At 39.5% G+C, this 11,645-nt stretch overlaps 1 protein-coding gene across 1 annotated transcript; it reads left to right on the top strand.

Annotated features, from left to right (window-relative positions):
* Positions 1–214: 214 nt before the first annotated feature.
* CDC20B (cell division cycle 20B) lies at positions 215–11,015 on the top strand (the record flags this gene model as incomplete). The annotated part of the gene is given in 6 exon segments (XM_017811089.1): positions 215–306; positions 5,928–6,105; positions 7,206–7,307; positions 7,999–8,134; positions 9,396–9,486; positions 10,880–11,015. Coding segments are annotated over 6 exon segments (735 nt in total), but the record flags the coding sequence as incomplete, so codon positions are not given.
* Positions 11,016–11,645: the final 630 nt, after the last annotated feature.

The following is an 11,645-nucleotide window of genomic DNA, read 5'->3' as shown; positions in this document are numbered from 1 at the left end:
CAGATGTGTATCCACTGCAATCCTGTCTGACTTCAACATCACTGATATAGGTGTCAAAATTCTGAAATACTCGTTGTCTTACTTGTGAAATAAATGAACTTCAGGTTGTCCATATGTCAACTCAGAACTGGGCAGTGGCTTGTAAACAAATCAAGGGAACAATTTTTTTTCCTTTTTGATGTCAAATTTCTTGTTTGTTTTGGATTGGCACTTGTGGAAGATTGAAACTAGAAATAGGTTGAAAGATATGTTTGGCCACCTGTCTGTAATTGGAGCTCTGAGCTGGAATCATTACATTCTGAGCAGGTGAGTAGCACAGTATATTTCCAGAAAGAGTCTTGCTTTTACTTGGACAAATGTCCCATTAAATTTAGCTGTTTTTCTTGGCTTTGCTCAAATGTGATTTTCCTGTCCCTCTATTAATCACCCACCTCAGAAATCATATGTAGATTTACTCTGTGGCAGGAAAGCAGTCAAAGGGGATTTAATCTGCCTCTTTAGTCCCTGCTTCTTAATCTCCTTCCAGAAATCTGTCACCACTTGCAGAATTTCACTTGGATTTGGAGGCTGTAACTCTGGTTTTGTGCAAAGCCTGACCTTGAAATTATGTTGTCTCCAGTGGGTCTGAATTCCAAAAATCATAGCCTGCCCAGTGCTGGGGAGACAGTATGTAGTTTAAATGGCCCCTCTATTGATATCAAGACTGAATCTGTCTTTTCAGATGCACAGTGAAACAGAATCATTAAGAGTTGCACACCTCTCTAGCTGTGTATCTGCAATGAAAGGCCAGCTGATTGCAATCCACAACCCAAGGAGGAGTGAAGTGGTTGACCTTTGCTTTGTCAAGGCTGTATTTTAGAGTGGTGGGTGAATATTCTATATTTAGGTATATATATACCCATACCTATATGTATGTATATACATATACATACATATATACCTATATATATATATATATATAAAATATATATTTCGGTATGTGCACTCAGATGAGAAAGAACAAATGTACTCTTTTGTGGTTTTTTTCATCCCACTTTCTGTTTCAGATATTTGACTAACACTTGAGGGGGCTGAGAGGAGACTTGTTTATGCTGGATGCTTTTGTGACTTTAAAATCATATGATAGTCTTCTGTTTTACTTAAATGGGAAAACAATAGCAAGGGTGGACTGAATTTATTATTAAACTCAGAATGAAACTAATATTTCTCGATAGGAACATTAGAGGTAGTTTAATTTTGATTTCACTAGTTGCTCTGGCTTTTGATTTTATTAGGTCTGCAAGGTGGAGAGAGGTACAAGGATACAGCTGAACAACTAGTTAATAAAATACTGTTCCAAATACACTGGGTGGGTTAAGTTACAAGGCTGAAGCTGTCACCTCCTGCCAATGTGTGTAAGTTTGGCCTGGCTCTCTCTTGCCAAGTCCGAGCTGTCTCCTCCCCCCTCCCACTCTCTCAAGCAAGGGAAAAAAAATGAACTACAGAAAAACCGAAAGAGGTCTGATCAAAATGGAATTATATCAAAAATATATATTTACATGTATATTTACAATTGTATATACAATTTGAATATATTGTACATATGATAGGGAGCTCCCGGGGGGGGAGGGGGAAGGAAAAGGGAGGGGGAAACAAGGATAAAAAGCACTAAAAAAAAATCCTCCAAATATCCCGTTAATAGAGAGATAGCAAATAAATACAAAAACCCAAATTAAATACTTCCCTGAATGAGACAGCAGAACTGTGTGAAGCACCAACCAACTCCCCACGCCTCCCGAAGAGAACAGAGGTAACGGCAGGTTGGAGCAAGCAGGCTCTGGCCTGTACAAGCAAAGACCTGTTGCCTTCAGGCACCAGAATAGAGAAGAGAGTGAGCTCTCTTAACTCTGCCTTATTTATATGTGGTGTTGTGCTAAAGGATGATATGAAATACTTCCTTAGATTTCTGACCCCGTTGCTAAGGAAGGCCTAAAAATCCAAAAGCCAACCCACTACATAATACCAAGTGGCATAACCTTACTACAGTAAGAATTAGTTTTGGTTTGCACTTCACCTTAGCCAAAGTAGTGAAAACAGCAGAAACTTGCAGATCTTTCTGAGTGTATTGATGATAAAATTCAGTGTCAGCCTGTGAACTACAGTTATGGTTAACAGATTAGGTTGAGGTAACATCTATTTCTTTTGCTAGGTTTGAAACTACCCAGTTCATTCTAACATTAGGGCAGAGTTAAAATCCCTGCATAAATAAAATAAAGAGTTAATATTAATTGCTACTAAAATAAGAGCAGCATTCCTACAGTAAACTTCACTGTGGAAGTTTCAATTGTAATCTCAAAGTATTAATTGACTTTGGGATTACATGGTAATTCTTGTGGTTAAAAGTAGTCCAACAACACATCACCATAAATCTGTAAATAAATTTCAGTACTGTAAACTAATCCATCACATTTTATTGTGTTCTCTTTATATTTAGCAAAACAGATGCCACCTTCTGTGTCAAAAGCAAATCATTCTGATTTTTTTATGCCAAGTGGAAAAAAATGTTCTTTCAGACAGGATTCTCAGGGCCCCAGTTCCTTCTCAGTCATATCACTGTAATTACTGCCTTTCCCCTCTTCTCCTTTGCCCCTTTCTCTTAGCTTTTATTGCTGACCAGATGTCAAGTGGTAAGGAATATTAGTTAGGGTCAGCTGTTCCACTTTTGTCCACTCCCAAGATCTTGCCCATCCCCAGCCTACTGATGCAGAGGGAATGCTGGAGAGACAGTGCTGATTCTGTATGAGCACTGCTCAGCAGCTGCCAAAACATGTGTGTCATACAAACTCCTTTCTAGCCACTAATACAAAGTTGCAGTGGGGAAAACAAGCTCCTCCTCATCCAGACCCGATAGGGGTCTAACTCACTAGGTTAGATATTCTTATCATTATTTAGTAGAAAAAAATCTATATAAATCTTCAGAAGGCAAATGATGATGCCTTTGCATATAATGCACAGATACCCATGTACTTGCATATGTATTTTCTATAAAGATGTGCTTAACATTCACTAGAGAGTTGCTTGTTGGAATCTTCCATGCTTTTGTGATCTTCAAGAACTTGACTAGTCCACTATAAAAACACAACACATGACATTTCTTTCAATAAGTCAGTTTTGTATGTGTATTTTTAGGGCTTTGAAATCACTTAGCATGTATTTGAAAAATCTTTTAGAGCCAGTATGAGAAAGTCTCCAGTTCTTAATGCCTTAAATTAATCTCTGGTAGTAGTGTCAGATATCTGTTTCTCAAATACCCAGTAAGATGGTAGTGAACTTGCTGATTTTATTTCAGTGTCACCATATTAGTTGGAACTGCGAAATTCCAGTAGAAAGCTCTTCTGTTTTGCCATAGTTTTAATGTAAGTAGTCCATACAACAGGTGAAAATTGGCAAGGCAGCTGGGGTTGGTGGAATTCCATCTGAAGTCTGGAAGCATGGGGGCCTTGCACTCCATGCTAAATTTCAAGAGTTTGTGGTGCGCTGTTGGGAACTAGGCGAACTACCATCAGACCTTCGAGATGCAGTCATCATCACTTTGTATAAGAGGAAAAGCATTAAATCAGACTGCTCAAATTACCATGGTATTACTCTGCTCTCCATTGCTGGCAAGACCCTGGCAAGAATACTTTTGAACAGACTAATACCCACTATAGCAGAAGAAATTCTACCTGAAAGCCAATGTGGTTTCAGAGCCAACAGGAGTACCACAGACATGGTGTTTGTTCTCAGACAACTGCAAGAGAAGTGTAGGGAACAGAACAAAGGTCTTTATGTAACCTTTGTTGATCTCACAAAGGCTTTTGATACTGTGAGCAGAAAAGGTCTATGGCAGATTTTGGAATGTTTAGGATGTCCCCCCAAGTTCCTTAAAATGATCATCTCACTTCATGAGGATCAGCATGGCCAAGTCAGATACGGCAATGCACTTTTTGAACCCTTTCTAATAACCAATGGTGTGAAACAAGGCTGTGTTCTTGCACCAACTCTGTTCACAATCTTTTTCAGCATGATGCTCCAAAGGGCCATGGCAGACCTTGATGATCAAGATGGTATCTACATTCGATATCGTACTGATGGAAGCCTATTCAACGTAAGGCGACTGAAGGCCCACACTAAGGCCTTAAACCATCTTGTCCAGGAGCTGCTTTATGCTGATGATGCCGCCCCTGTTGCCCACACAGAAGCAGCTCTGCAGCGTTTAACATCCTGCTTCGCAGACACTGCTGAGCTCTTTGGGCTGGAAGTCAGCTTAAAGAAGACAGAAGTTCTGCATCAACCTGCACCTCAGGAAGTCTTCCTTCATGCCCATATCACCATTGGCCAATCAGAGCTCAAATCAGTCCAGCAGTTTAATTACCTAGGTAGCCTCATCTCCTCGGATGGTAAGATTGATGGAGAGATAGACAACAGGTTAGCAAAGACATATAGTGCTTTCAGAAAACTCCATAAAAGAGTATGGCGTAATAAACACTTGAAGAAAAGCACAAAGATCAGTGTTTACAGAGCCATAGTGCTGTCTACTCTTTTATATGGATCCAAATCATGGGTCATCTACCGCCACCACCTGCGACTCCTAGAACACTTCCATCAACGCTCTCTCCGAACAATCCTAAACATCCACTGGTCAGATTATGTGACCAATACATCTGTTCTAGAACAAGCAGCAGTCACAAGTATTGAGGACATGCTGCTGAGAACACAGCTGCGCTGGGCAGGGCACGTCTCAAGGATGAAGGACCACTGCCTCCCTAAGATCTTGCTTTATGGTGAACTTGCCACCGGCTGCCGCAAGAGAGGAGCCCCGAAGGGGAGATACAAGGACTCCCTGAAGCAACATCTCAGCCTTGGCCATATTGATCAACATAACTGGTCTACTCTGGCCTCCAGTCGGGAGGTCTGGAGACATACCATCTATAACGCTGCTGCTTCCTTTGAGAATGCACACAGGATCAATCTCGAGGAGAAAAGACAATGCAGAAAGAACCGTGTCTTGCAGAATTTACTACCTAAGGAATCTTTCTGCTGTGCCTTTTGCAATCGGACATGTGTATCTCGTATTGACCTCATAAGCCACCAACATGCTTGTAACAAATGTGGATAGAGCCTTTCCCAAATCTTCATTCGCGAAGCCTAGCCATGATGATGATGAATGTGAGTAGTATCCATAGAAAGACAGGAAAAGGAAATACACTGCAAGGTACTTCTAATATTTTCAGTTTGACTCCACTATTGATGTGTAAAACGCATACCTAGGAGCTGAGCTATAACAGTAGCTGTGCTTCCAGGCAAGGTATTCCTTCCTTTTTTTTTTTTGTAGAGCCATGCATCTATTTCCTAATGGGAAATTAGTGCAACAGTATCAAGCTGTGCAGATTTTCTGTAAGCCTTGGAGTGAGAGGGAGAAAGGAGATAAGAGAAGGGACAGAACCAAAGACCACAGTTACTTGCTAGTAAGTCCTTTACCAGTGCAATGCAGTTTTACACTGTCTTTTTGTTGGGTGTGGAGTCATATCTGACCTTGGCAAGAACCATCTTACAAAAAAAAATTCATGAAGAACAGGAAATCATTTACATTAAATGGCTTGACAGTTGAACAGGGTGCAGATTAGTGGCATGCAGTGTGATATGTCCTCATGGAAATGATACTGTGAGGGAGAACGGATGTTCTGCCTGGCTTGAAAGGAGTAGCTGCTTGGCTCCTTTCTGTTGTCAGCCACCTTTACAGTCAGGGTGTGCTTCTGATAGTTGGCTTGAGTTTCCTTTTACTGAAATAGTATTGTTCTGCAGACTCATTTCACTCTGATGTGGTTTGCTTCTGAAACCACTGAAGAAGCATCAGTGTGAGGAAGTAGCTTGCCTTCTTTATCATTATCATTAAACCCATGCTACAGCGGTTCATGACTAATTTCTATTCATCACCATGATGTTCTGGTTGCTCAGCACCATGGCTGGTGCTGTTTTTGCCAAAACAAAAAAGGCATTTGCAGCCTGAAATGGTTACTAACCAACCAGTTGCTGGCAGATGAGTCTAGTGGTGGTATATTGAATATCTGGCCTAGTGACCCTAGTGTAAATTGCAGTCACAGCCACTGAGAACCATACCTCAGTAGTTAAAGTATATGAAGAAGGAATGTCTGTTTTTCTTTATTAGTTCTCATGAAAGCACATTGTTGATGTGTACAGTTAGAAAACTTTTCAAATTATCTCACTGATATCTATTAGTTTCTTCTGTCTGTGATGCAGTTAACTTTAAGACCAGTTCTCCTCATAGATAAGTTTGCTAGGGTTTTCATTAGGAAATTTTACTGGATTAGAAGGCCTTTGCAAATCTATTGGCAAACAGAAATAACTTTTACCATGTTCTTCTCTATATATTTACCTTGCACAGAAAAGTTTGGTGGTGCAATACTCACAAGTTTGCAAACAAGGTATTTCAGTCTTGGGAGTTTTGGGAAATTCTTTCTGCTGCAATCAATTTAATATATGAGGTATCTTTTGCCCTCCTACCCATATTTTCATGTTGTTGCTGGTGTCAAATAATCTGAAGAAGGAAACTCTAAATGAAATTATTTGGGATTCTTCATGAAGTCCCAGTATGTGTGGGAGATAGGTCAAGTATTAACAATAAGAGGCAGGAGAGTCCAGCACTTATAAGCCGTTTATCCTCACAAAAGGATCTGAGGCTGGCCATAAAGTGCTAGGATTAAGGGGTCAGAAAATTTTTTTGTAAGAGGTGGAATTTAGTTCTGAGAAACTTTTTTTCAAGTAGATTCTGGGCCTTAGGCATGTCCTTGAAATATTCCAGAAAAAACTACGTCTCTTGTAAGCCCCGTAGGTAACTTTGCTTAGACTTCCGTGATGGGTTGACTGAGGCAGTAAGATTTCATCCTTCTGGGTTCTCCTGGTACTGAGGTGTAAGTCTGTGACCTGTTAAGGATAAGGAGGGAAGCTGGAGTTTTATGAGGGTATGTGGGACTGTGTAGGCTACTGTGAAGCAATGGCAAGGGAAGCGTCATTTGAAGTTTTGGGATCCTACTCTGCACTGTGTGTACATTCTGGGTGCTTGTTGTTGTTCATTTTTCCAGCTAAGATAAAACTGCTCTGTTCTTCCAGCTAACCTCCTATTCTGTTCTGGCATGTGTTATCTTTTTATTTGGTGTCCTTGGCAGACCAAAGTCCCTGCTACAGGAGGTGGAATGAAAGATGGGATTTTCAGTGTCTGGGAAATAAATTGTGAGAAAATCATCCAAAGTGCAGCTACAGATTCTCAGGTGAAATGATGAAATGTCTGCATACTTAGGCTGTGTTCTTTTTGTATAGCTGTGCTCATTTGGCAAACTCCAACTGACTTGGAGATTGGTTCTGCAGTCACAGGAACAGCAGGATTTTTTCTGGATGTGCAACTGTGCTACATTCAGCACTGCAGGATGTGATTGGATTCAGAAGCTGCTTGTTGTTTCTCATTCACCACTTCTGTCTGCATACCAAAGTGACTGAGGAGGAGATGGTCATACTTCTGATCTTATTTCCCTATTGGTAATAATAGTTTTGGCCAAAGCTCTTCATGTGGAGAGAATGTTGAAGGGGAGAAAAATTTCCTGGAGCATAGGGGTAAGGAGAGGTGTAAGAGTCAGAAGGCAAACATCTGTCTCTTGAAAATTAGGAGACAGAGGAACAGGTTCTCAGCTGTAATAAAGCAGCATAACTGTTGCTTTGCTGGAGCTATTAAAACTTAGCTGGGGATGTGTTTTAAGAGCTTTGGTTTTATAGTGATAGGTTATTACCATGTTTAGATAGGACAACAAGGCAACTGTACTTTGAAGAGCTGTAAGGAATTGAATGATCCCTCTAAAAAAGTGAGTATTCTGCTGTGGCTATTTCCCAGTAGCTTGTTTAAACATTGTAGATAACACTTCAAGTCTCTGAATGGTGTATGCTAAACCTTTCTGAAAACTAAAGCAGAATTTTAAATTGCAATGGATTTGTTCTTTGATCTGGTTACCCAAAACCAGCGAACTGATTATAGGACAAAGCCTTCTTGAAAATCGGATGAAAATATGGAAGTATCCCATACTTTTCAATTCATCAGAACTCTATGGCAAGTGTTTCAGTTAATAGCTTTAACTATTTCAGTTATCTATCTAATCAGTGTGGTTTTACAAGTGCATACCTTATGCATTTGTGTAAGAAAAGAGTATAGAGCTTCACATCCTCCCTCTGCCTACATAGATGTGTTCATGTGCACAGTCCTGATTGTGGGATTGTAAATATTGACTTATTAAGATAATGATACATGTTGCTCTTGTGAAATTCCTTGGTTTTAATGATGGGATACTTTCCTATAATTTCTAAGGCCATGCCAGGTTCAGGATATGTATTTCCACTTCTTCCTGAGGCTTATTAGGCCTGAATTGAATCTGCTAATATCAGGTTCCTTCCATTATATTCTAGGCTGATGACCCTCCAAGTGATATAACCTAGATATGACTGCTTTTGCAGCTCATTATGCAAGGATACTGAACTAGCTTCCAAATGGTGTTTGAAACAAATATCCATGTGTTATTTAGAGCTGTTTGGATTTTAAGGAATGATTTTGGCTGTGAAGCAATGTGGTGCAGAGTGTTTCCCTTGTAACCTGCTGCTTTCCTTGCAGCTCTGTAGTTTTATATAGTGCTGTAGGGCTCCACTATACACAGAAGCTGGTCCTTGCTATTAAACCTCTCTGTTTCTGATGATATTCATGAAAAAAAAGACCAGGTTATTGCTACACAGACATATTCCTGCTTATGAAGACTCTTAATAACTTGCTATAAGCAATTTAATGTTGGAAGAAATTGTGGATGTATCAAAATAAGCTCACAAAAATATTGTGATGGATGAGATGATTCTAAGTCAACCTGAGACACCCTTAACCACAGAAGTTTTACATCCAAAGAAATCATCAGATAAATTGTAACTGATTTTCACTGTTTAATGCTCCTGCAAATGCTGAAGACCCCAGCTAACGATGAAGATCCATCAGTACCTGTTGAGTACTTTAGTAATTAAGATTGACTATCACTTAGCATATTCAGAAAACAACAACTGGAAGATTTTNCAGTCCACTTTTGAGATACTTCTGATAGAACTATTAGAGTAATTTATTAGGAAAAAAGAGAATAATTTGGGCTGTAAATGCCCTCCCCTTAGAAAAATTGTTGCAGATCAAAGAAAACATACAGGCAAGCAAGGTATGTAATTGCTTTGAAAAATACTTGACCTGAATGTGATCTTGAAACAATGAAATAAACGCAGAAAACTCCACTCAAAAAACTTTTTGACTGAGACTATTAATCAAATTTCGGTCAATGTTGTGGAAGTTTTGGATGCCTCCAAAGACTACATCTCAAGCTCTTCCTTCAAAATCATTATAGACACTGAATGGACACAGTGTAGAGAATTCACTGAACCGTAAGCTCGTGGTCCTAAATATAGAGCAAAGACTGTGTACATTTAAGTAACTTGAGAAGGAGCAAAACCTGAAAATTAATCTCTGCTGAAATAATTTAATGGTGGTGTTGAAATTCAAGTCACAAAGTTTAGGAGGAACTCATATTACTCAGCACCAGGACAGCAGATATATTTGCTTTTAGTTACAATGTCTCCAAAGAGCCATTGTAGCAGGTTCACAAAGTTGGGGGATTCTGTCCATTTGCAACAGTCCTTTGAGGCTTCATCGGGTACCATTGTGGTAAGTACCACAGTTTCAGAGGGCTTTACAGTTTCTCACATGTTTATCCCCATAACATTTTTAGCCAGACAAGTGCAATCCTCTTGTGTTCATGGAAAACTCAGGTACAGGTGATGGGAGGAACATAGGTCACCCACATTCATTTAAGTTGGTCACACATGATTTCTTACCTTCACACTTACTTTTAGGATGGGCTTCATCTGGTCTTTTTAGAAACTATGACTCAGAAGCTTTTGTTTCCCCTTGTGTGACTAGCTTAGCTATGCGATTGTCAGTAACTCACCCAGCCAGAGAAGCCAATGGGCAGTAACAAGGAAAAGGGCTTCAAATTTCTCACGCCACTCTGTGCCTAAAAACCTCATGGGTTTGCTTAGCATTGACATACTGTTAGATGATACAGGAGGTCTTTGGCAGAGCAGTTTGGTAAATACATCTCTCAACAGTCTCAGTTTAGTATCAGATTCCTTCTGCCTTCAGTTCAAAATCAGTTGCTTCTACTGAGGGAGGTTCTTCTATAACCAGGTTGATGAGTTTTGCGCATTCTTTGTGCTGCTAGACTGAGGGAGCTTCTTGCCTTCAGTGTATAGACCCGAGGTTTACTGCCACTGCAGACAAAGTCAAGACACAATTTCACCAAATGATTTAGTGGGATCACTGTTGAAAGATCTTAACAGTAATAGCCAAGTAGCTGGAGACGCTATCTCATTATTGTTGGATCAGCTACAAACTGTCTGCAAGGCCTGTGCAGCAAGATGGGAAAGCTCAGAAGTGAGAGACATTACCAAATACAGATGAGACTGATGTTGTAAATGTGTAGAGACTCAAGAGTTCAGGTTCAATGTATTCCTTGGACAGAAATATCTCCTCAATGTGGTGCAGTCCTGTCAGTTAAAGCCTGATGTCTAATAAGAATACATTGCATTCAGCTCTTTATTAATATGAAAATATTCGACAGATAATCCCAGCTTCCCACATCCTATGCAGCATGTTTTTCTGCTACAGTAAAAATGGAACAAGCCATAGTGTGGGTGGGGCTGGTGAAAATGTCTGGCATAATTAGTGTAGAATTCTGCTGTATCTTTCATTTTCTTTTGTACATATTTTATTATACAGTCAGAAAAGGAGAGTCTTGCATATAGCCCTTAGCCCAGATCAGAGCAAGCTCCCTTCTGCTGCAACAGATGGAATGGCTTGTCTGTGGAAATGCCATGAATCTGTGGAGAGCAAACACAGCAGCAAGGCTTTTTAACAATGGTTATTTGAGCTCATTCTTACGACTTATTTTCCTTGAAAGCTAGTGATTAATGTATTTAGCCTATTCAAGAATTCAAAATATGTGTCTTCCTTCCAAGGGAAACATGGCAAAAGATAGTACAAATTATTTAAGAGAACGTAATTTTCCTTAGCTGTCCATCATGTGAAATGTTAGTAGCTTGTCTTACCCTAGAGGAAAAATATTCTAACTCTAAAGAGTAATGTCACATATTTTTTCATTGAATTAGCAAACATGGATCAAATCCACGAGCAAGTGCCAGCATAAAGTCTTAGGTGCTGCTTTTAGCTTTGCTTCTTGTAATAAATTTTACATTATCTTAGCATCCCCACTAAGAACCACATGCTAATTAATGTAAATTGCCTTGAATTGTTCAAAGACTGGGATCAGCAGAGACCAGTCTAAGGGTCTATATTCTATGTATCACATAGATCATGGTACAGAATCTATCTAAATATTTCTAGATATGTAGATTAAATAAGGAACCATAACCAAATTTATTTGGATTTCTTTACTGTTTTCATGGTAGTAATGATAACTAGCTTAATTAGGAAACTGTCTTTATTGGATTTTTAATGATTTCCTTTCCTTAAACCCAACTACTAT

Source organism: Lepidothrix coronata, unplaced genomic scaffold (assembly GCF_001604755.1).
Source record: "Lepidothrix coronata isolate B3197 unplaced genomic scaffold, Lepidothrix_coronata-1.0 Scaffold31, whole genome shotgun sequence".
Classification (NCBI taxonomy): Eukaryota; Metazoa; Chordata; class Aves; order Passeriformes; family Pipridae; genus Lepidothrix; species Lepidothrix coronata.
This window is presented reverse-complemented; position numbering and strand designations above follow the sequence as displayed.